The sequence below is a fragment of the Poecilia formosa genome, unplaced genomic scaffold (genome assembly GCF_000485575.1).
Source record: "Poecilia formosa unplaced genomic scaffold, Poecilia_formosa-5.1.2 Scaffold14, whole genome shotgun sequence".
NCBI classification, from domain to species: domain Eukaryota; kingdom Metazoa; phylum Chordata; class Actinopteri; order Cyprinodontiformes; family Poeciliidae; genus Poecilia; species Poecilia formosa.
In genome coordinates, this window is record NW_006799953.1 from 4,249,580 (window position 1) to 4,274,057 (window position 24,478).

At 41.2% G+C, this 24,478-nt stretch overlaps 4 protein-coding genes across 7 annotated transcripts in view; 2 read left to right on the plus strand and 2 right to left on the minus strand.

Annotated features, from left to right (window-relative positions):
* ccdc61 (coiled-coil domain containing 61) overlaps positions 1-4,774 on the minus strand; it is a 10,066-nt gene extending 5,292 nt beyond the window's left edge. For 2 of the 4 annotated variants that reach the window (XR_001661384.1, XM_007545997.2), the window contains exons 1-9: positions 4,521-4,773; positions 3,255-3,417; positions 3,086-3,168; positions 1,849-2,009; positions 1,606-1,758; positions 918-1,125; positions 738-838; positions 415-635; positions 29-107 (exon numbers count right to left, since the gene is read on the minus strand). Coding sequence is in view for 3 of the 4 variants with exons in the window: in XM_007545997.2 (XP_007546059.1) it covers positions 29-107; positions 415-635; positions 738-838; positions 918-1,125; positions 1,606-1,758; positions 1,849-2,009; positions 3,086-3,168; positions 3,255-3,402 (1,154 nt within the window). In the remaining variant the exon portion in view is untranslated. Of the gene's footprint in view, positions 1-28; positions 108-414; positions 636-737; positions 839-917; positions 1,126-1,605; positions 1,759-1,848; positions 2,010-3,085; positions 3,169-3,254; positions 3,418-4,520 lie in introns of all 4 variants that reach the window. The other 2 variants (XM_007546000.2, XM_007546001.2) reach the window with 2 other exon arrangements.
* Positions 4,775-7,595: 2,821 nt separating this feature from the next.
* Positions 7,596-10,715, plus strand: kcnk12l (potassium channel, subfamily K, member 12 like). The gene is made up of 2 exons (XM_007546002.2): positions 7,596-8,255; positions 8,871-10,715. Exons 1-2 carry the CDS (start codon positions 7,862-7,864, stop codon positions 9,845-9,847), a joined length of 1,371 nt encoding a protein of 456 aa, XP_007546064.1. The 5' UTR covers positions 7,596-7,861; the 3' UTR covers positions 9,848-10,715.
* Positions 10,716-11,316: 601 nt separating this feature from the next.
* ppm1nb (protein phosphatase, Mg2+/Mn2+ dependent, 1Nb (putative)) lies at positions 11,317-18,510 on the minus strand. Its single transcript, XM_007546003.2, has 6 exons — positions 17,724-18,510; positions 17,061-17,632; positions 14,959-15,076; positions 12,637-12,751; positions 12,469-12,532; positions 11,317-12,372 (listed from the first exon to the last, which is right to left on the minus strand). Exons 1-6 carry the CDS (start codon positions 18,127-18,129, stop codon positions 12,355-12,357), a joined length of 1,293 nt encoding a protein of 430 aa, XP_007546065.1. The 5' UTR covers positions 18,130-18,510; the 3' UTR covers positions 11,317-12,354.
* A 3,517-nt stretch (positions 18,511-22,027) lies between these two features.
* rtn2b (reticulon 2b) overlaps positions 22,028-24,478 on the plus strand; it is a 7,317-nt gene continuing 4,866 nt past the window's right edge. The window contains exon 1 of the mRNA XM_007546005.2: positions 22,028-22,321. Within this exon, the coding sequence (XP_007546067.1) occupies positions 22,309-22,321 (13 nt within the window). The 5' untranslated portion in view covers positions 22,028-22,308. The remainder of the gene's footprint in view (positions 22,322-24,478) is intronic.

Here is a 24,478-nt window from a genome sequence, read left to right on the forward strand (position 1 = left end):
TAAAAAGGGAAAATGTATGGGAACCAACTTTTTGAGTTCTGCCTCTCTCTGCCTGCGCTGCCTGTCCTGGATGTAGGCAGTCGGGTCAAAGCGAGGAACCCGAGACCCTGCGAGACACACGGTGACACAGTACAAGAGATCGGGGATGATTAATCTGACTGAAAAATAATTTATAAAGACATTCACATTATATATTTTCTTGTGCAAAAACAAAAACAAATGGAGTAGTTCTTCTAAATTCAGTTTAATTGTTGAGTGTTGCTTTGTCTCAAGGTACGTAATCCTTGCTCAATTTGCTGATTTGACTATGGATAACTGGCGCCAGGGTATCGATGATCTTGTTGCATTAATGCTGTGCTCCAGTTGTACTTGAAACAATATTTTCCATCACCTTAAATAATCAGCAGTACGTACTGGTGGGCGAAGGCGACGGCCTCAGCATGTGAGGACGTGGTCCCGATGAATCCGACCTTCTTTCCCTCTCCCCTGACCTCAGTCTTCTGTCCTCCAGCCGCTCTCTGGACCCGGAGCGGGCCCTGACCCCTCCGTATCCAGAGCTCCTCTCACGCGACAGCGACCGATAGACTTCCCCGTCGACTCGAGAGCTGACGCGACCCGAAACGGGCGTCACTCTGCTGCAGAACGTAAACACTCAGTGAATCCTCACGGGCTGAATGCTCCGTCCACAATGAAGGTAAATGAATGAATGAAAGAGAAGGAAAGTAAAGATATAGTACACGCTTAGATTGTCTAACCCTCGCCGTAGGAACGCCAGCTCACTGGTGAGACTCTTAACCCGCAGGCGGAGCGCACACTCTGAAGCTCTCAGCTCCTCCAACTGGGAAATGAAGGAGGAAGGTTAAAAACCAGCGGAGAAACACAGTAAACATCAGCGATCTCACCCAGTGAACTTTCACCTGCTCCATTAGAAGTCGCTGTTCTTGGCACCTTTTGCTAGTGGAGCGTTGACTTTTGGCCCTCTCCTTGATGAGCTGCTCCTCCAGCGTCCGCACCACGTCTTTGACCCTCCAATCTCCTCTGCCCAGTCCAGAGCCACTCCCACTCATTTGCAGTCTCTCCAGAGCCTTGGCCATGGCTTCCTTTTCTTCTTTCACTGCAGCGAGCCTTAAGGGAAAACAGTGGTGTCAAAAAACAAAACAAAATTACTGTTATTTTTTTGCTCATTTTAAGTACTCACAGAAAGCCATTTACTTGCTATACTTTTACAGAAACATTCTCCTTCTTAAATTTTTTTTATGTTTTTAATTACAGCATTAAACCTGCTGTATAATTACAATAATTTTGGCTGAAAACTAGCAAGTCAGTATCAGCTGATGTTTCTTTTTCCATCAGGATCGAACAGAATGCTCTTGTTGAACTACCAAGCATTAAAATTCTCACATCACAAAGTGTGATGAATAAATATTCACTTTATCTTGTCACCAAAACCAAAAATCTGATGTATTTTTTGGGGGAGTCAATGTGACAAAAATAAGTATTTAGAATAGAGGAGGAGGAGAATAAAAAATGTTTAAAAAAAATACAATAAAAGATGAAAATCCTACACAGACTCCTGAATACAACAGAGAGATTAAAGCGACCTACTCTTGTCGAAGCCGGTGCATTTCCAGATCTGTAGACTTGCCGCCTCCATGGGAGGTGAGCGCGCTGATCTCAGCCCTGAGGGCTCGGATCTCCTTCTGCAGGCTAGCTGGGTCAGGCTTTCCCACATACGGCAATGGCAAAGGGTAGTGTATCCTACCGATACAACACAATTAAATGCAACGATTCAAAATTAAATCTAGGTCCAAGGGAGGACAGAACAACATTCCATACGGAGATCCAAACCTGTCAAACTCCACTGTGTAGATGAGGATGAGGTATCGCTTGGCGGTGAGAGCCGACTGCTGCTGGTGGCCACGAGGACGACTGACCACTCCCGCTTTTCTGTTACGCAGCAGCTCAAGGTCAGCATAGGTCAGGAGGTCAAGGGTGACAGAATCACTCGTCTGGAAGGAGAAACTGTAGTTAGATGGAGCCCGTTTCGTTTCATCATCTGATAAACACGCATCTCAAACACTGCTCAATCATTTCCTGTTATAAGCATGAACACATGTTTAATCCATATAGTCTGAAATAATTAATTTTATCTTATTTATTTTGCTTTTCAAAACATTCCAAAATGAAGTCTCAAATACTAATTTGAAAATGTCAAATTCAACAAAATTAAACGTAAGTCCTTAGTAGCTAAAATAAGCACAACTTCTCATGTAAGAAGGTAATAAAGTGTCTCCAACATGTCCCGCTGTGTGTGTTGAACAGCATTAGTCTGAGTGGTTGTTTGATGTGAATTTGCAACATCAGGCAACAATGTAGACAAGTAGCAGACATGCGTCTGTGGATGCTGTTGTTCATTTTGTAAAAATTGTTTTATATGTTGAGTAATATAAAACTGTTGTTTTATATAATTGTTTTTATTGTTATAATTGTTTTATATGTTGAGTAATTTGAACTGGATTTGTTCATCTGGTGGGATTCGAGTGCTTTTCTTCTACTATTGTCAGTGTGTTCATTTTTTTTTCTGTTTGAAGCAGCTAACAAACAACGTTTGAAAAATCGGACGTGTAGAATCTCTGTCAGCTCGAGAGAGCAGAACATTTCTCATTCAACTGGAAACACTGAACTCCAGTGAACGACCCTCCTCATCAGCCAGCGTCGCCCCAAGCAAGCCTGTCTGTTTCTATTTTTCTACCATTACTACTCAAGCTCTAAACAGTTAGGATATATACATATATATATATTTAAAAAAAAAAAAATATATATATATATATATACACACTGCTCAAAAAAATAAAGGGAACACTCAAATAACACATCCTAGATCTGAATGAATGAAATATTCTCATTGAATACTTTGTTCTGTACAAAGTTGAATGTGCTGACAACAAAATCACACAAAAATCATCAATGGAAATCAAATTTATTAACCAATGGAGGCCTGGATTTGGAGCCACACACAAAATTAAAGTGAAATGTTCCCTTTATTTTTTTGAGCAGTATATATTAAAAAAATACAGCACTGCACCTTCCTCACAGCAGATTCCAACATGCTGCAGAAAATAGGAAACTGTTTGAAGTTGCCAGTTTTGCGAGTGAGATCTTCAATGTCTAACGGAAGGAAAAAGAACAAAAATATAAACACAAAGCACAATCTGTGTCATACATGACATGTGTTATTTAAATAAACCACTTACACGCAGGATCAAACTCCCCCCGCCACTGATCTGCTGTCACAGAGTCAGAGATTTCCACAATCAGCAAATTCTTATCCAGTTCGATCTTCACAGAAAACTCCACTCCTCGAAACACGATGTCCTCCATCAACTCGGAGCCGTCTTCCATCTCTCTGGACCTGCACTGGAGAGAATGATGCAAAATTGTCTTTAATCAACAAATACAAATTAATAGTGATTGATAAAACAGAACAGGAATTGGTTACTTTATCTGCCAGCTGCATTATAGTTTACACAAAAGGAGCTTCAAAGAGTATTTAGAGCATGACTATGAGCCTGATCACCATTAAAATATGTACTTTACTTTCCAAAAAAATCTCTGTAAAATGTATATACAACAGGCACAACCTGTTCGTTAAAGGGAAATTATTTTTTTCCCCCAGCTGGTACTGTACTTTAAATTTTAGGTAAATGTTAATTATACTTGTTAAAAGTTGGCAAATTGAACAAATTGTGTAAATCTCATCAGACATGCTCTGTTATAGGTTGCAATCACAGCCAAGCTTTTCTATATCTCTGATTTATATTTATCTGTAAAAAAAATGATATAAGGGGTTTTGTAATGTGTATATCTATTTAGCTAATATTAACTAGGCAACAATTTCCTCTATTTATCCATCTATAAAATTTCCCAGTTTTCTATTCTGTTCTATTCAAAATCACCACATGGGGCAGTAGTGAGCAGAATCGATGTTTAAGACTTGACATTTTCATTTATCCTGTCAAAATAAAAATGAAAAATATGTATAAAACGTAAGGTACTCTTTTAACATCGGAAGTGATGATTTTAGGGAATAAGTTATTAACTACATCATCAATGTGGCGTACAGTCTTATTAGGATTATTGCGCTTCACTTCACTTTCTCTGGTCACAGCGAGTCTGTAAACATTTTTAATCGCAGTATTAAACTAAGTGAATTTGAAACATATAAAGACAATAACTTTGTTTTAACACAGGCTCTGGAAAGCTGATAATAAGCTGCTGATATGCAAATGTTTTCATCTTCAGCTTCTGACCAGCGGTCAGCTAGCGACTGTTACCGCGTCCGCTGCAGTCAAATTAACTGACCAACGTTAGCTCAGTGTAGCTAGCACGGACATCACTAAATAGTTAGGGCTAATTATTTAAATTTGCAATACATTTGGCTTGAAAATGGACGCATTTGGGTCGCGTAACCGTGTTCAGATTGAAAACACAGCAAACAAACAATTGTAGATTAACAGTACCTTGAGTTGCAGTGATTACTGACCGTGTCAAGCTGTCAAAGCATAGCTGTTGGGAAACCGTCGAGAGGAGCTCGCTTACAGAGCTCAATGAAACCTGAAGGCAGTAAACTGGGATTGCTTTCAGGTCCCAAACAGGTTGTAATCCATCGGTGAACCACAGCGGACACCAGAGCGGTTCGACAACCGGGAACCGTTAAATTCTTCTTCGTCAGTGATGATCTACCTCTGCCTCCCGAGACTTGTTGTTCACCAAGCGCAATACTGACACCTAGAGGCACCGGAGAGACATTACCAAAACAAGACCACTTGGTAAGGAGATGCGCATGAGTCAGAAACAGGAACACAGTGAATACTAATTGTATTTTACTCAGTTACATTTACTTGAGCAATTATTTGAAATAAAAAAATATAAACTATACTTTGTACTTACAATTAGCTAATATTATGAAGAAGTAGAAGCATCTCTACTCAATTTCTAGACACTCTACCCACTGTGATTAGCTTAAACGAATAAAGAACAAGCTTGTTTTTATTACAAATGCACCAGACGAAAACATATAGTTTGTTCAAGTGAGATATCTTGTTTGTACACAAGCTTTGTTGTTTTTATGTTATTATCTGCTGAGCCTTTAGTGCCATCAGGAGGTCATCATAATTATACAGTAAATTGTATAACTCATCAATAGCAGTCCTTTAACCTATTCCTAAAATATGTGTACATTGCTTACTGTAAGTTTTAGTTTTGTAGGATTTATATTGAAATACCCAAACATAGGAAATAATACTATGTTCATGGCCTAACAGAACACATTTTTATTGTAAGAACAGAAAATGTGAGTGCAGAGAGAAGGATTCAAGCAGTGGAGGGAGAATATTTGTGCATTATGGCATTAAATCTTAGCACAGAAACAAAAAGTTGAGGTACAAGCATAACATTTATTTAAAATAAGATGTTATATGTGTCTGGACTCGACTTAGTGAAAAATACAGTCCTCATTTGAATGTAATGGCATTTAAAGTAAAAAGTCTGCTTGAACAGTTCCACAAAATTCTGTAGAAATGATGGCAAGCATTTGTGATGTCCTGTATTTCTGGAGCAGAGAATAATTTTTTGTAGGGATTGTTTTATTGAAAGACACCTGCAAAAATGTTGAAATGATCTTTGATGTTTCACCTAATCTAGTGTTTGCGATAATCACACCTACTCAAACTACCACTGAAACAGGACCAAACACCGTCTGCAGCCTCTGCAGCAGATGTCTGACCTCCCCACACACTGCCCACTGTCTTCCTTTGACCTGTAGGCTATTTCAGGAAACACAGACTTCCCCAATTATAACCTACAAATAGAACTTCTCTGAGTGGAGAGTTGTTTTACCAACACAAACATTTATTGATAGAAATACTTGAGGAATAAGGTCAATCGCCACAATGACATATGGCATACTAAACATATGTTTAGTATGTTTGAAGATGCTCCAACTCGAGCATCTTCTACCATGTTTGCTGTGTCCTCTTAGTGGCTTGTGGAATACTGCAAACAGGACTTCTTATGGTATTTTTTTTGTGTGTGTGTTTTGCTATGATTTTTAGAAATGGGTTTCTTTGTAGAAATTTCAAACAGGGCCAGATTTGTGAGGTGCAGCTGAGAGTATGATCGATTTGATTTGTCACCTGAGCTGTAGCTCTCTGCAGCTCCTTCAGATCTGCCATCAGATTCTAGACTGCATGTCTGGTTAATGCTCTCCGTGGCTGATGCTCTCCATTGGCCACGTCATGGTAAGATTGCAGTTTTGCCATACACATTTTTTGAATGATGGATTGAACAGAGCTTTGTGAAATGGGATATTGTTTGGTGCCTGTTTGGTGCCTCTCTGACTTATCTGCTGTGTTTGTTAGTCGTCATGATGGCGTTTGTCCCTAATGTCCTACGGATCTCGGAGACACTGGGAAGTATTGTTCCTTCACTTAAAATGTAAAAAAAAATAAAAAAATAAAAAAAAAATACATAGCAGTTGGAGATTTTAATATGTCAAAATGTGCATGCATACTATTAAAACAAAATATGATCAATTTTCAAAACTTGCAAAAATGGGTGCAAACGCCTGCATGTTGCTTTGCTGGTTTGCTCAGTTAAACATCCCCACAAAAGAAATAATATAATTGCATTATTTTCTTTTGCTGTGTAACTTTTTGAAAAATAGCACTAAGCAAAGACCAGTGGCTCTCTTCATATTGAGGCAGATGGGCAGTGTGTCTTCCACACCTGCCCAATGCTGTCATCAGTGGGCTGGCGGGGAGGGGAACCTGTGCCCTTACCTGCAGCACCAGACAAGATTAAAGGGATGAACAGACAGAAAACCTGATGCTCATGCTCAGTACATCCTCCCACACAGTCTGCAGAACAACAAAAAGCCACTTAGTGGCTCTGCAAGCTGCATCATGATCCTAAATCCAGAGGCGGAAAATAATGTTTCAACACTCTGATGTTATTAAAGTGATCTGCCAAACTTGTTTTCACACAGTGGTTTTAATAGTTTTAATTATTCCTGTTTTATTAGAAGAAAGCCATTTCCGTCTGGATAGCCGGCACAATCAAATGTCTTAATTAACAATTATATGAGTGTCGTTTTTTTTTTTAGTCCGGTTTGGCCAATCTGGGATTTGGTAAATGTGTAAAATCAAGAGAAGGACTTTAATAATGAAGAGAGAACTATATCACTCAGGGCGGGGTCAAAAGAAGATGGTTTTTATAGGAGATGATGATGTCACCATGTGACAGATGAAACATCAGACAGACACACACACACACACACACACACACACACACACACACACACGGAGACAAACGCACACAAAACTCAAGAGGCTTCTTGTCATTGTTCAGCACACACATGGAAGACGCGCACACTAACCAGCTGCGCTCTGGGGAGCGGACGCTCAGCATCCAGGTAGGATAAAAACAGGTTTTATACTTTATTTGTTTAACAATCTTTGACATGCATGTAAAATGTTATGATTTTGTAAACGTTTTTTTTTTCTTTAAGTGTTAATTTTCCACTCTTATAATCCTTATGAAGTTCTAATTCAGTCAAAGTCAGTCATGTTTTCACTTTGATTTATTTAGACATGGCAAAGATTAATCTAAATCATCTAAAAGTTTTGCATTTGCAACAGCCACTGATTGATCTGCATCTTTTTTTGTGTGTTGTTCCAGATTTTCCACAATGAAATAATCAAAGCAGCCCTCAGCACATTGATTCTTTTCAACTGGCTTTCCTTGCAAAAATGCAAGTAAACCGTGTTTGACTTGGGGGGCCCTGGCGGAGGGGTGGAGGTGCATGCTTCTGCAGTGGCGTCTCTGTGCGTCGGCTGTGCTCATGGCTCAGAGGAGGGCTGCAGGTGGCTGCTGCTGCTGCTGCTGCTCCCGGGCTCCCCTGAATGAAGACAACGCTCGCTTCTGCCTGCTGGCCGGCCTCATCCTTCTCTACTTGCTGTGCGGAGCAGCTATCTTCTCGGCTTTGGAGTACCCGTTTGAGATCCGCGCCCGGCTTCTCTGGAAGCAGCAGCTGGAGAACTTCACGAGGCGGTACAGGGTCAACCTGGGCGCCCTGCACACCCTGCTGCGGCAGTATGAGCAGGCGAACGGAGCGGGGATCAGAGTGGACGAGTTGAGGCCACGCTGGGACTTTTCTGGAGCTTTTTACTTTGTGGGCACTGTGGTCTCTACTATTGGTAATGTAGCTTTTATACACTTTAATTTCTCTTAGATCTTCGGTAACTGAGTCAATAATTGTAAAGATACTGCCACCGCTGACTTTACCTGAGTAATGTTTGAAGAGGGTGCTGGGGTTTTCTTCAAATCTAACAAAATTGGTGTCGAGCTTTTGTGTAGCAAAAAATGTTGTAAGTAAAAATGACATTTGATGAGGTCATTAAAGGTCAGCCGGCCCATCTATGTTTACAAAATCAAACAGGGTATGATATCAGTCTACTGTGCTACAGTTGTGCTGGTTTGTGCAGTAAAAAGATTAGAATAATAAAAACGTTCTAGAGGTCAACTGAGATAAACATAACCACACAAAATGGATATAGATTCCTTGTGCTACGTTTGTGCTGCTTTGTGCAATTTAAATGTTTGTAGCACAGTTGATTGATACCATATTTAGTTTGATTTTGTAAATGTGGTGGACTGGTCGATCTTTGATGACCTCTGGGAACATTTTCGTAAAACGATCACGGCGCAAGCAAATATTTTTGGCTGCTCAAACTTTTCACAACAATTTAGTTTGATATAAAAAAAATAAAAAATTCACTCAGTTTTTTTAACACTCATTTTGTCCTTTCCAGGTTTTGGCATGACCACACCGGCGACCATCGCCGGAAAGATATTCCTCATCTTCTATGGCCTCATTGGCTGTGCAGCCACCATCCTCTTCTTCAACCTCTTCCTCGAAAGGATCATCACCATGTTGGCATACATCATGCGCTGGTGTCATGAACGGCGGCTGAGGTGCGGAGGAGCTGGCGTGGCGTCGAGCAGAGAGGAGTCATCTGGTGAAGAGGACAGCCTGGAAGGCTGGAAACCGTCGGTCTATTACGTGATGCTGATTCTGGGACTGGCGTCTGTTGTGATCGCCTGCAGCGCCTCCACCCTGTACAGCACCATGGAGAACTGGAGCTACGTCGACTCCCTCTACTTCTGCTTTGTTGCATTCAGCACCATCGGCTTTGGGGACCTGGTGAGCAGTCAGAGGGAGCGCTATGAATCCCAAGGGGCCTACCGGCTCGGAAACTGCCTTTTCATCCTAATGGGAGTGTGCTGCATCTACTCGCTGTTCAATGTCATTTCTATCATTATCAAGCAAACTCTCAACTGGATCCTGGGGAAGCTGGCCTGCTCTGGGCAACGCAAGCTCTGTTCCTGCCCCTGCCTCCGAGGTAAAAAGCAAAGCCAGAGGGGTCCGGCGGCACGCCTCAGACTCAAGCGAGTGAAACGCAACGCTGTGCAGCCTGTTTCCGCCCAGTTCCCCATGGGAAGGCAGCGCTACACGGACGGCTCTGTGGAAAGTGTGTGTGACAGCGAGACAGACGCTGGCCCAGGGGCGGAAGTGCATCTGGGCCGTCGTCTGTCCGGAGAGATGATCTCTGTCAATGAGTTCATGGTGTCCAATAAGGTGTCTCTGGCGCTGCTGCAAAAGCAGCTGAGTGAAACTGCTCACCAAGGGCCCCGGCAGAGCTACGGGCACCAGAACGGGTTTTCCGGAGGGGTGGGGGCCTTGGGAATCATGAACAACCGCCTGCAGGAAACCAGTGTGGATAGATAGCGTCATTGCTTTGGGCTCTCTAGAAAACCATTAGCTTTGTCCGATCTGCATTTGCAAACCAAATCATGTGAATTTTGACTGTTTTTGCCCCGGGTGCAGTAGATTAGTTCAGTTGAGAGAACAGCGGACTTTCATAGTGAACTCTGCAATGCAAGTAAGTGATGATTTTATTTGGCGAGGCGAGAAAAAAAGGAGACATTTTTAGCTTAAAAAAGACTTGTGAAGAGGGGCCCGAAGTCCTCAAGTGACTGACTCATACCAAAGCAATCAGGCGAAAGAAGCCGTGGAGGACCACTTAAAGGAGGCTGCTGATTTGAAGAACGCTGCACATGTTGCTGGACCTCACAGAACAGAGAGGGTTCTATCGGATCACAGTAGTTAATAACGTGCAAACGCAATATCTACCATCGCTTCTTAGTTATCCATTTCAAACGTAAAGTAATTCAAATGTGACCTGTATTTAAAAATAGCTCCAGCAGAACTATAGAAAGGCTAGCAAACAGCAGAAAGGAGACATTTTAATTTGTCGATTGCTCACAAAGCACCCATCTTAGAAGTCATTTAAATTCATAGTCATCTTGAAGAAGATCCAGGGTTTTGAGCAGAGAACATCTAATCAAATGTGGCTCGCAAAGGACACTCCTGTGTCAATAAGTGCCACATAAGTAGTCACGCCATCATATAAACACAGAGAGAAAAGCTTAAGCGATCCGCAGCGAACTCTTAAAAGATCTTTTACTATGCAAGGAAAGGAAGCATCCATCTATGGCACGTAGCGTTGATGTGGCGTGTTTTTAACAGACATTTTATTTTAACAGTTCAAAGTCTTTTTCTTAGATTTTGTTTCGATAAAGAAACATTTTTAGTAAGTTTGGGAGTTTTATTTTATTGTTGTGAGACAGAATGCGGAAAAATAATTGTAAATAAATGTTAAAAATCTACCATTTGTTAATCAAAGAAGTGTCAAATCTCCACGAAAACAGATTTTAGTACTTGTCAGATTGTTGGTTTTTTTTGACAAGTTTGCAGGAAGACTTTTTCTGTTGCTGCTCACTGAGTTTGCACACATCTCAGGAGGGAGTTTAGCTCACTCCGCATTAAACTAGCTTTAAATCTTTTATTTCTCTTTGCCGCTGCTTGGTGACTTAAAGCTTCAGCTCCCTGCGCACATTTTCTGTTGGACTCTGGTCCAAACACTTATTGTGTTTCTTCTTCAACCACTTTTTGTGTCCTTGTAGATATGTTGTATGATATGTTCAAAATGTGGAAGACAGAATTCCAGCATCAAATATTTATTTATTTGAATACAAATGCAAATACGTTTTAACATTAATGCAATTAGTTTTTTTCTCAGCTATTATTTCTGTCCGTTATTCTGTCCCACAAAAATGAAACGACCTTAAAAGTGAAGATTGCTTATTTCCCACAGGTGAAAAAAAAAATGCACAAAATCAACAGGAAAACAAAAAGTGAGTCATATGTTCTTTATTCAGATTAAAATCTTTACTCTCATCATTTAATGTTTAAACACAGAAAATGATAAACAAACGTAACAGGATGATGCAGAACGATGTAGATAAAAGAACCAATACGGAAACTGACCCGTTCTGTTGTTTGTTGCTGATGTTTTATCTACCATATGAGAGAAGAATAAGGCAGCACAGGACATGATCAGTTCACTGAAAAAATACATTTCACAGACAATTTCAAAATCCTTAGAAAGTTGGTAAATGCATGAACATGGCCATGTAGAAATTTGAGTTGTCATTAAATTCAGATTTAGGCCATTGTCTGGATATGTTCTGGCCAAACTTCCTGATAAGCAAATGTTTTTTTCTGCAGTAACAATAAAAATACAGACATTATTATTAACCACTTTAGAAAGAAAAAAATTATCTTCTGGTTTGTGAAATGTATTTTTTTCCTTTATGTATGTATAATAAAATATTTGTAATTATTTACTTATCACCAGCAATAAGAAACATAAATGAGTTCCCTGACCCCCTTTTATTACTATTTCCTGTAGGAACAAATGGCCATTTGCATGCTCACTAGCGTTGACAATTAACTGTTCAATTCCAAACATGTTTACTTTAAAATTTTCTTTAAAATACGTCATGTGTATCAAATAGTCCTGTTTTATTTATCCGATGAAAATGTACAGTGTCACAGTTGCTTTTAATCCGGTTGTACTGATCTGTCCTTTGAATTGATTAGCTGTGCTGTGTGTTCACTGAATTAGAGGCATATGTTCATTCCTTGCTCTGTGTCCGAGTACGTTTTACAAAATATCCGTCTGGTACAAATATAAAGTTTTAGGCTTTATTAGATCTCTTTGTGCATTGCATTTGTTTTAACAAGATGCCGCCTGCGAGCATGATGTAAACAAACACCTTTGTCAGGTCACGTGAATCCCCCTTATGGTCAGACTGCACACATGAGGAAACAGTTTAATATTCACATTTTATTACAGTCCCTCTGAGTCAGAGAGTATCCACTTCAGGGTCTCATGAACTTCCCAGAGCCTGTTAAGACAAGTAATGTTGAAAACAGAGGCATATTTTGTATATTAAAATAAAATAGATGGATTTCAGTGAGAAAACGGTTTAGTGTGGACTCACATTTGGTACTGCAGGGTTGTGTGTCTCTCTTTGATGATAGTAAGCAGAGATAATACAGTTTCTCCTGTAACACACAAACATGACATGTTTTTTTTTTTGTAACCAGTGTATAAGTGTAGCTTTGATTTTACATGTAGACACTTTAGGTTACATTTTGGGCTGCCTTACTTGCTCTGTATGCCTCCACCTGGAGGTAAGCCAGGAATGACGGTGGACGCCAGGACTGTGAGGACAGACAGCAGGTCAGGCTCCTCCCCGGAGGCAGACAACTCGTCATAGATTTCTGTCAGACATCAGGACACAGAAACACTCGCGTGAGCACTTTCAGCAAACGGCTCCATACTTTGTGCACTTTCACTTTTGAAGTAAACTGCTTTGTTCTGTAGTTCTGTTGGTACTACAGAACTACATCACAATTAAAGAGATGTGGTGTGTTCAAATCACACCACATCTCTTTAATTTCTTACGTTTGGTTGTCTTCTCACTCTCTGCATCTGTTTACTATTCTTATTAGCACTTTTTATTTGAAGTACTCTGCCAGGTATGTCGCCGAACTCCATGAAAAACAATTAATGTTGTACGTTTGTTGGAGAGTATGATGGTTGGCTTTCCTTTTAATAGGCCTTTTGGGGTATTTCTGAATGCCTATAGCCCTGCCCTCCTCTTTTAGTGTGGCATTTCCTTAAAATTGTATTTATGCTCCTTTAGTTTGCTTGTTGCGAATCACCTTTTGTATTGGGCAGCATTTTAATGAATTGCAATTCAACATTATTGTTATCTTGTATCTGCTTTTTCATTTTATTATATCATTTCTTGCGTTTATTTTTTTAATGTTATTTCTATTGGAAAAAATAGTAGGCCGAGCTGTCAACCGGTGGAACAACTTCGAGGAGGTGAATAAGGGTGCGTTCACACTGCAGCCTGAAGTGACCTAATTCCGATGTTTTGACGTAATGCGACCTGTATCCGATCTTTTCATGGCAGTGTGAACAGCACAAGTCGGATTCTATTTCGAATGCGACCCATATCCGACACGTATCCGATTCAAATGCGACCTAACGTCCAGGCGGCATTCATCCGAACTGAACGTCACTGATTCTCAACAAATCTCAGTATTCTGCATCCTGATACGCGCAACCGGGAAGAAAAACAACAACAATGACGGACTATATGAGGATTAAGTTGTTAATATGCTGCTCCGGCCGGACAACAACTTCAAATGTGTAAGCTAAGCTCCACCGTTAGCCTCCATGTTTACTTCCGCAAACACTGAGCACTTCTTCTTTTTATGGCGGTTGACAGAACATTGAGAACGCTGACGCTATTGCGCCCTCTAGTGAGCATGCGGGACACTTTCAGGTCGTTTGCCCGCAACTGGCAGTGTGAACGGCCCTGGCAAAAAAAAAATCGGAATTGCCAAAAAAAATCGGAATTGGGTCACTTCAGGCTGCAGTGTGAACGCACCCTAATTTCCATCAGTGCTGTTTGCATTGTTTAGCATTACATTAAGTTATTAGATAATCCCTGGAACACACGAATAGCACATGTTGATTCCATAGCAGTGGATCTACATGTATTGTTAAACTTTTAAATGGATAGATATTTTTAAACATAGTGTGGAAATAATCAAAAGCAACAATGTAGAGGTCCACCTTATGAATGCCTATGATCATTTTTGTGCTACCAAACACAAAAAGTTTACTTATCCCCCTTAGGCCAAACCAACAGCAAAGGTCTGTCTCTTCTTCATTTGAAGTTTGATGCCATTACATTGGTCTTTAGCATCACATGCTGGCGTGGCATATGTATTACAACATTGTTTGACAAGAACTTCACAGATTGTGCGACATAAATGTAGAATTTTTTTTATTTTTTATTTTTATTTTTTTCAAAACAGGTGAAAAAAACGTTCACGTCAAAAATATTCAGTCTACTGTAAAAGCGGCATCTGAGTTGTGATTCCTATGCCAGTTAATTTTTCGGCATGTCAAAGAAATGCGTTAGCCTCTCCAGATCTGTCCACACTAAAAACACGTAAAAACATCTCTAATTTACAGTAAAATACCGGAAGCTGGTTACCATAGAATTTGACCGTATTCTACGGACTTCAGCGTAAAATTCTAGCAACCACAGCTGTCGGTATTTTACCGAAAGTTAGAAACGCATTATTTTTTTAAACAGTGCATGTTACATACTCAACAGCTTTAATTATCCAAAGCTTCCTGCTCCACTGAAACAGGAGGCAGCTGTACAATACAATCAAGGAGTTGTGACAAAGGTAAGGTCTTCTTAACTCTGCATCATAATCAATGTGGCACATAATTGCCAATACACAATTTTATCTATGTTTGGGTTTATAAATGTAGATATTGTTGTTGTAGTAGGAAGGTTTGAGAAAACCATGGGTTTAAATTTGAACAAGCACATTAATTAAAGTTGAAAAACAGAGTAAGCCACTCTTGCATTATAAAGTTTACTCCCCCAACAAACCTGCCACTTTGGATTCCAGCAGGTCCTCCAGCTCGGCCTCCTGGTGTAATGCTTCTGCTGACAGCTGGGGGGCGCCAGGGAAGCAGAGCAAGATGATGCTGATGTTGTCCAAGCTGCCCTGTGAAGCAGAGCAAAGCAGCGTCAGCACGGGGTGGGTAATGATGGCTGACCTCACAAATGTCAGCACACAGGACGCTCTCTCGTCCTGCGTGAGTCGCTTTAGAGATGGGTCAGTTTCACCTCAAGGTTTGCACACCTCTGTAACACGGATGGAGTGAAGCAGGAAAATGTAAACCGAGCATGGCATTTTTGAGGTTGTGCTGCACATCCAAACTGAAGCTGTGTTACATAACTGAGACATGATGTCCCGACAGCAGGGTGCATCATGGGAGTAAGAATGTGTGTTTATTTGTGAGAATATCTTTTTACAAAGGATCAAATCTTGTATACCTAAAGATTTTCAGGATGTAATCAGTGATAGTTTCTGAAATGGATCCATTTGACTGGGGATCCAGCAGAAATCAATGTAACATCTTCGGACACTCCTGCAGTCTATTTAGAAGCGATGAGTGGACTATTGTACCACAAAGAGCAGCTGCAGCGTAAATGAACTGGAAGCTTTAGTAGAGATCAGCGCTGGATTTTCAGGCAGTATCATGGCTTTCCAAACCAGAGATTCTCAGTAGTGTCCACAAGAATGCAACAACACAAATAGGTATATTTCTATTAACTTGTATAAATAAAACCAATCAGGTTGCTCACACAGCAACACTCTGCAGTGTGGACGTTGTTGCTCAGTGAAGAAAACTCAGTTGGACAGCTGCTGTCAGAGTCACTGGAGTGTTTAAATTAAATCAGAGGAGGCACATAGACATTAAAAACTATTGGCATGCCTGGGATTTAATGAAGACACAAGAGAGTGAGGGAGAGAGCAAGACTTTAGGCAGGAAGGTTGAGCAGAGCACATACAGTGTGAAGTTGCCTCTCCTCTTAACGCTAATAATTAACCAATGAAATCATGGTCAGAAAAAAAAATTGAATGTCATTGCTTCATCATCAGATATTGGAGGACTTAATGAGAAAATTGGAACTGGCCCAAAACACAAAACTCTGATAATTGCATTATGTGTCTTTGTAAGCATCCATCTTCTAATTGCTTGTCTGAAAAAGACAGTATTATCTATTTTCCAGGCATAATAGTACCATTTTAAAGCACAATCAAGTAACTACGCTATCTTCAGTTGTTATAAAATGCTTTACATATCAAACATGACTTAAAAGAAATTTGACTTTGCCTTGACATTGGGCCTCTGTCTCTTTAAGAAACTCCTGCTCTCTCCGACGCTCCACTTTAAGCATGTTGTCATAGCGACATTCCTCTATAAACATTTAACATTGTTCTTAGGAACATTTCACTGAGAAGTAGGTTGTATAACGAGCGCAGCAGATGTGCAGTTCCACCAGGTGTTTGCTAATTGCTGCTGCTGCTAGTCTGAAGGAGCTGAGTGGAGGAGGCACTTGTGAGAATGGCTGCCATGAGAGATTCAAGGATTTCTCAACATGCATGGAAGAATGAAGGCAACACTCCGGGTGTGTTTTGATAAGGGAATGACATTATAACACGATATTAAGCTTAAAAAGGTTGATTTTTAAACCTAATCTTTTACTGAGTTTGCAAAACTATTTCTAAATATTCAAGTATTTTTGATTAGTTTTGTTTGTATTTTTTTATTTGTGTTTTTCAAATTGCATTACATTTCTTAAAAACACAATCTTAATGCCCTTTGCACAGTGACATTTGATTTTATTTCAGGAAAAATCAAATCCAAGATGTTTAAGTTCCAACTAGCCTGTCAAATTAAAATCAGTTAACTTGTTAAACAGTTATTGATTATTTTAAACATGACACAGTCTGAACATCGACTGACAATGTTGCTCTAAGCTGAACTTAGAACCTTTAGATCAGGGATAAAATCTACAGAATAATGTAACTTTGCATGAACCTCTTGTTTTGGTTTGTGCTGTAACTAAAAGTCTCTGTTGCTCTCATCACAGTAGGACCATGCTAAACCTGAAGCAACATGCACAGATGTCACTCTGACCTTGTACAGACAGAGGTCGATGACTTGAGTGCAGACATCCCTCAGGTCAGTGCAGACCTGCAGCCGGTTGTGGACGAAAGCGCAGAGCTCCTCGTTGCTGATGGTGTCCCACACGCCGTCGCAGGCCAGCACCAGGAACTCGTCCATGGGCGAGCGCTCCACCACACACACCTCTGGCTCCGGCGAGACCATCTGCTGGCTGGGGGTCCGGTTTTCCGCCCCTTTGTAGCTGAAGTCCCCCAAAGCTCGGGACACAGCCAGGGAACCGTTGATCCTCTGAAGGGACACCGACCCGCCGGCGCTTTCGATGCGCTCCTTCTCCAGAGGGCTGTACGGTTTGTGGTCCTCGGTGGAGAAACACACCTGCCCCGACCGGCACAGCACGGCCCTGGAGTCGCCACAGTTGCCGAAGTAGATGTAGTATGGGGAGAGGAGGGTGGACACCACGGTGGTGCCGCCTCTCTCCCAGCCTTCTCGCCGGGCCACAGAGTGCAGGTGTTTGTCTGTCTGCATGAAGCCCTCTATGATGGCCCCCTTCACCTTTTCAGGGTTGTCCTCAGGTCCGACCCCACCTGTGCGCACAAATGGGTGTAAACTGAGACTGAAAAATCCCCCCCAAAACAGTGCATGTCTTCATCACATGTTCAGTGTGAAATCTCTTACCTGTGCCCAGGATGTGCCCCAGAAGGTGCTGGGAGCAGTACTGGGCCACCGTGCTGCCAGCGTGGCCGTCGAACACGGCGAAGAAGCTCCACTCGGCGAGCTCTCCTCCCAGCTGCGGCACGCAGTTGTGGAAGTCCTCCATGTTGGCCCTCCAGCCCTGCATGCTCCCCAGGGCGTAGGTGAGGCCCCAGCGGGCGCAGCCCTCCTCGGTCAGCTTGTCCAACACCGGCCGGTCCAGGTATGGGCTGGGGATCACCTCCTCCTTCTCCCCCTGCCCCCTCTGCTCCCCGTCTGACGCCCCCCCGCGGCCCCCTTTGAAGAAAGAGCTGACCCTCTTCTCTGTTTCTTTGACCAGCTGCCGCACGAATGCAGGCATCTCCACGTTGCCCTTCCTGGCCGTCCTCATGGCTCCTATGCGCAGCTGGTGAGGGTGTGATCTTCGCTTGTCCAGGCTCTGGTGCTTGTGGATGGGACGCAGGGCCGGGCTTCGGGCCTGACTCTGGGCCTGTGCAGTGTCTGCGTAGCCCTGCTGCTCCAGGGCTCAGAGCATGGCTGCCTCAGCTGATGGATGCTCTGCTCCCCTCCCTCTCGCTGCTCATCTCCTTTCGTCTTCCCCTCTGGAGACCTCACTGATCAGCGCACTCTCCTCCCCTCATCCTTCCTCTCTCTTCTTTGTTTTTTGGTGTCTTCTCTGTGTGACTGTGATTTCACCTTCTCCCTCGCTTTTTCATAGCTCTACCCTCTTTCTCCAGCTCTCCCCCCCCTGGCCTTGTTATTTTCCCTGCCTCCGCTGTGATTGGCTGGCTATTTGTGTGCACCAATCTCTTCCTCTGTTGCTCTCCCTCTGTCACTGTCCTCCTATCTGCAGCTCTGGCCCTCCCATGATGATGGTAATCTCAACCTTTGATCGTCCGGGATTATAGGCTTGTGGATTAAAGGGCTGTCGGCCATTTAGGGAGCCTGTGATTCGATGGTGAGACTCTGGTGTGGATGGTCTCTTTAAAGTGATATTACACTTTATTTTGTTTCCTTTTTTAAAACATTTGCCATGGTGACACATGCGCCCCCTAAAATAAAGCCTGTAATTTAAGCTGCAGCCATTGTGTAATTATGTGTAAAGACGAGCTCAAGTCTTTAACTAGAATTTAATCATTATTGCTTCGTGGGTGTTTAACGTTTTTTTTTTTTTTGCATAATAGCTTTTCGTGCATCTGTCTGAGCTTCTTCTTCTTGTTTTGTGTGCCAGTTCACAAACATGAAACCCCTGAAACTTTACATTTTCCATCACGTTAGAACCACAAAGTGCAATGCATTCGATAAAAATTTGATTTGTTAGACCAACACAAGGTAGCACATAACTGACTAATGAACGGCTTTTATGTTTTCAGATAAAACATGAAAGGTGAACTTTCACCCCATTGTGATTTTCTGTAATTAGTACCTTCTGTTTGATCTGCTGCTCCAACTTAAAGCTACAGTTTGTAACCTCTGTTTAAAAAAAATAATCTTTTTTTGTACATATTTGATAAAACTGTCACTATATTGTGACAGTTTAGCACGAGACAGATAATCTGTGAAAAAACCGAGCTCCTCCGCCTCCTCCCAGTGACACTGTTGTCGCTCCCATTAAAAACCAACCAGTCAGGTCAAATGTTTTAGTGCTGCCAATAAACCTTGTGTTCATTCTGCTAAATGTGCTTATGGTGAAGAAGCGACTTAACATTCCAGGAAAACCATTTATCCATCATCGTCAGATGACAGCATTCTTGACACGCTCCATTGTGGTGAATCAGCTGTAACCCAGCAGAGAGCATAGGGGGAGGTGGTGAGCAGAGTGATTGGCAGCGCTAAGACCCTCCTCCTTGGTTTTGATTGGTTGTTTCTAACCAGGTGCTTGAATTTTTCGCACATTAGCTGTTTTACACTATAATGTCACAACAAAGTGACAGTTTTTATTATACAACCCTGCCAGCATTCCTAGGTGGGCCCTATGTGGGGAAAAGGAGGGCAGGCCATATGGGTCCCATATGGGTTTGTCCGCAGGTTCCACGATGGCCCCACATGGGTTTGCCCATGTAAGGCCACAGCCCACATGGGCCCTATATGGTGGTGGCCCACATGGGTTTGTCCATTTAGGGCCCATGTAGGGCCCATGTGGGCTGTGGCCCTACATGGGCAAACCCATGTGGGGCCATCGTGGGACCCGCAGGCCCCAGGCATGCTGGCTGGGAAATTGCTAATTCGGCGAGAAACAGCAGGCGCCCTGCTGAATTCGGCCTTTTGAACGAACCTGATGCTCAGACTTGATATAGATTTCAGTGACTCACAGAAAGGGGAGAAGAAAGTTTTAATAACAGCCCTCATTGCCATAAAGGATATTAGCAACCATATTATTGTTTCAGTTACTGGATTTTATAACATTATTCTGCGTTAATGGGGTTAGGGTACCCTAACCCTAACCCTATCTCGATTCCAAGATTTTATTACCCACTTACGGACTCTGTTGGTTGGGTGAGTGGATTTTATTTAGGTTTGTCAGAGTAAAGAGGATGAATGCCAGTTTGTGCCAGAAATTTCTTCACATGGTACAGTTGTGCATCACATTTCCTACTTAAAACCCTAATAAAATATATAAAAATTTGATGCAATGTTGCAAAATGTGTTCAGGTTCAGGGGATGAATCCTCTTGTGAGGTTCTGGAAAGCTACAAAGCTCGTGGATTGGAGATTTAAATTAAATTATACATTTGTTGGTATCGCTTGGTTCTGACTACACAGAGAATCAGTTTTCCATTGAAAAAAATATAAATATAAAAAACGGGAAAAATATATAAGAACTGAAAACTGTAATGGAATAAGCTGTTGTAGCTTTAGGACCAAAATCCCCTCTGTGTTTATTTTAATCTAAATGAACAGATTTTGTTTTCTCATGATTATGCAACCTGCTGTGACTGACAGCTGCTTTCCTTGGTGGCGTTTCTCAGACAACAGCTCAAACCTGTGGGGTCAGCCAGAATGACGGCGCCTCCCTCTGTAAATAATCATGTAGCTTGATGTGCTTCGACAACGATGGATGCGTAATTTACAACAGGCTGCTGGTCGCAAAAGAGCAAAGAAAATAACCCATTACCTGAGTTTTGATTTCCTCTAAATAGTCATTTGTTGCTTTAGTGCTACTCATAATCTGCATATTTAACGTTTATTTAAATCCCATTGAGCTTCAAAACTTCTTTTTTCAAGAAATACCAGGAGCAGTAGCAAGTATCAAACACAGTTACAAGAATTATAGTTAAATACAGGCATAAAAGAAACAAAAATACATTACAGTTAGATAAAAATGGCAAGTTATCTAAGTGAAACAGTTGCATGTTATGGAATTAGCCTTAAAGACTATTTTTTAAATGTTATTTGTTGTTATTTTGTTAGTTTTGATGTGATACAAAACTAACAAAGAAGAAGGCAAAAGAAAATCATGACAACATTACAGAGTAAAGAGGATGAATGCCTCTTTACTTCAACATTGGCAATATTTCCTCAGCAAAAGCCAAGTATGAACAAAAAGCTGTGAGAAAAAAAAACTAAGTACACCTTGTTTTTAGTATGCACAAGCTTTCAATCAAGCTGAGGTCTGGACTTTGACCCAAAGCAACACTTAAGTTATTTTTTCTTTCTGCTGTTCTGTAATAAATTTGTTGCCGTTTGGAGAAATGCGTTAATTAACCAGTTTCTGCCCAACTTTAGCTGTGGGTCAAATATCTTTTATTTTGGTTGGTCGAATTGGTGGCAGATCCCTTGGAGGCAGCATGGGCGTACTCAGTTTTTCCACTTACAGCTTTTCCATATTGGTTTCCTTTCTCAAATAATTAATGCAAGTCTGAATAAAACCTGTCATGCATTTTTTTTAAATATACTTTAGATTTCAAAAATATTTGAGGCTATAATGTCCTGATTATTTTATTATGCTTTCCCACACAATATCCGAAAATTTCCCTCAAGGTGCAATAATTTTCATATTAAAAATTTTATTAAAGGGAAAGTATCGTCAAAACGGAGTCAAACAAGTCAGTGTGAACATTGAAATAGAAACTAAAATTTGGCTCAAAGAGACACAATTTAAAGCACAAACCTAAAAGTGACTCAGCCGAATCTATTTACATTTAGACCCTGAACTCCTGTGATGCCGTTTCCATCTACAGCTTGAGTCAGCCTCAATCTGAAATTCATCAGTTTGTCATCAGTGCTGCAGAGTGCAGCTGGTGCCTACAGACCTGGGCTGTTCCCTCATGAATCCTGATCAGTGATAAATTTCACATCAGAAGCTGCTCCTGGCTGGTCTGGACAGGCCTCTCACACGCTGACCGAGAGGGCAGGAGGGTCCCAGGAAGCTGAGGGGACATGTCTCAGGTTCCCAGTTTTCAGTGTGTGTGTGTGAGTGAGTCGTCATAGGGTGTATCCAGCATGGGATAAAATTAGGCCGGGGCAGCCTTATACTGCTGACGGAGCTGGGAAGGCCAAAAAAAGCCTGGGGTGCAAGCCAACGGTGGAAGCTCAGGGAAGAGAGGGGAGCAAGCAGCACCGCCGCCGAAATGGCCTCCAAACGTAAGGAAATAACAAGCGGCAGCTAAAAGCTTAGAGAATCGGGAGAACAGCTGTGAGGTGGAGGGAAGCGACGGGTTCTCCGTTTCTCCTTTAGGCAGATTTAAGGGGTCCAGGTTGAACTCCGAGTCCAGCATGTGGGCAGAAAAGGGACTCATCTAAATGAGACCCAGGTTATCCCAATTCATTTTGAAGAAAAAGATATTGACAACGATGTTTGACTTGCTACTTACATTTGTTTTTAGGATTAGTGTGTAGTTTGGTGTGTCTTTGCCACGCTGTGGGAAACAACTTAATTGGTGCTCCAGCTAAAGTGAGAGTGGGTCGGCTCAGTCCTGAGTGTAAATTCAATGAAATAGCTACATTTTATCTCGTTTGAGCACGTTGTGGTATTTCATCCCCCGTTGTTTGAAATGCAACTTGTTTGACTTTAAGCTGAACTCGCTAATCTGTGAGATTCCCAACTCTTTTTATAGGAAAGATAATGATCTCCAGTTTTAAAGTAGTTGTCAGATCTTTGGGAGGCTGAGTATTTGATATAGGATCCTAGATAATATTTTACACTTTTATTCAGAGCCTATCATCACACATTATAAATAGCTCCAGACATTTGTATTTTTATTTTGTTCTTCTTAAATCTGCTGTATTTCTTAATTTAAATTCAGAAGATTGTTTTATTTTTCATGACTGTTAAATATTTTTCTGTTTTCCTTGACAAAACCAGTGTAGGTTGCATGCGTGACGGTCTGGTCCGGTCCGTCGCAGACATAATGATACGCGTCGCATTTAGTTTGTTTTGAAGATGAACCTGATCTGAGTGGTGCGGCTGAATAGCGGGCCGCTGCCACTAGAGGACTGAGTCACACAGCATTTTGGAATCATCCGAAACAAGGCGGCTCCATTTAAAGGGATAGCTCAATTTCTTAAATGGGATTCTGTTGAAAGGTTGCGAGTAGTAAATATCTTACCAACAGTGGACATAATTGAAACCGAAACATTTGTGTACAGTGTATAAAAAAAGACACGCTTATAACCTTGTTCTCTCACTTCAAGATGGAACTAAACTTTTTCTGTTTTAATTTGTTTTGGATCACCAGAATGATTCATATTTGCTGAATGACACAACAATTAGAAATATATTTTTTAACTTTCATTGGATTTAGATGTTTTGAAGCATTTTCTTTTTATTTTGCAGATTTTCTGTGTAACTTAGGTCAAATGTTTTGGGCTTCTTCCTACAATTTTCTCACAATAGTTTGCTGGGATTTTGGCCCATTCCTCCTGACAGAACTGGTGTAACTGAGTCAGGTTTGGACTTTAGATCAGAGTTTTGTGACGGCCACTCCAGAGTCCTTGTTGGACTTTGTGTGGCCATTTTGTGACTAATTTGCTAGAATGTTTTCAGCCATTAGCCATTTCGAAGACCCAAACACTAACTTCCTGGCAGATGAGTTGAGACGTGGCATCAGCATTTCCACATAATGTTCTTTCCTCTATTTTGTGACCCATCACTCCTCTGGCAAACTAGAAAGTTGCAACATGATGCTGCAACTTTGCTACTGCAAAGTTCAGATGGTGTTCTCAGACTTATTAACCATCAAATAAATAAGTAGGAATAAGAAGAATAAGACTATACAAAAATTAACAAAATAACATCCATTTGAACTGCCATGCCATTATTTGTTTGTCATGTTTCATTATTGAGTCAGTAATGAAACAAGCTACAATAAGCAGCTTTATTATTGGCCCAGCTCTGACAAGGTGCTAGCTAGCTCTGTGTTTGTTTTGTAAAAGAAGAGATGCGACAATGTTACTACTGGTAAAATACTGACTTCTCATATTCTCTCAACAGAACACCAATAAAAATAATGCAAACTCTTGCTTTACAGCTTTGTAGCAAAATTAGAAAAACATATTTTGGAGCTTTTATGCATTGTTTATCTGAGTTCTTATTTAGAATAAAACACGATAACAATTATGGAGAAAGTTAAATTTGTGTTGTGCAATCCCAGGGAATAAAAACCATAATAGATCAAAACTGTGATTTTCCCTATTTCCTTCTGGTATTGTTCTGACTTTGTGTCATTTTTACGGTCCCATCATATTGTTAGTGTGACATTCACTGCAGTTTATTCTCTAATTTATATATATATATATATA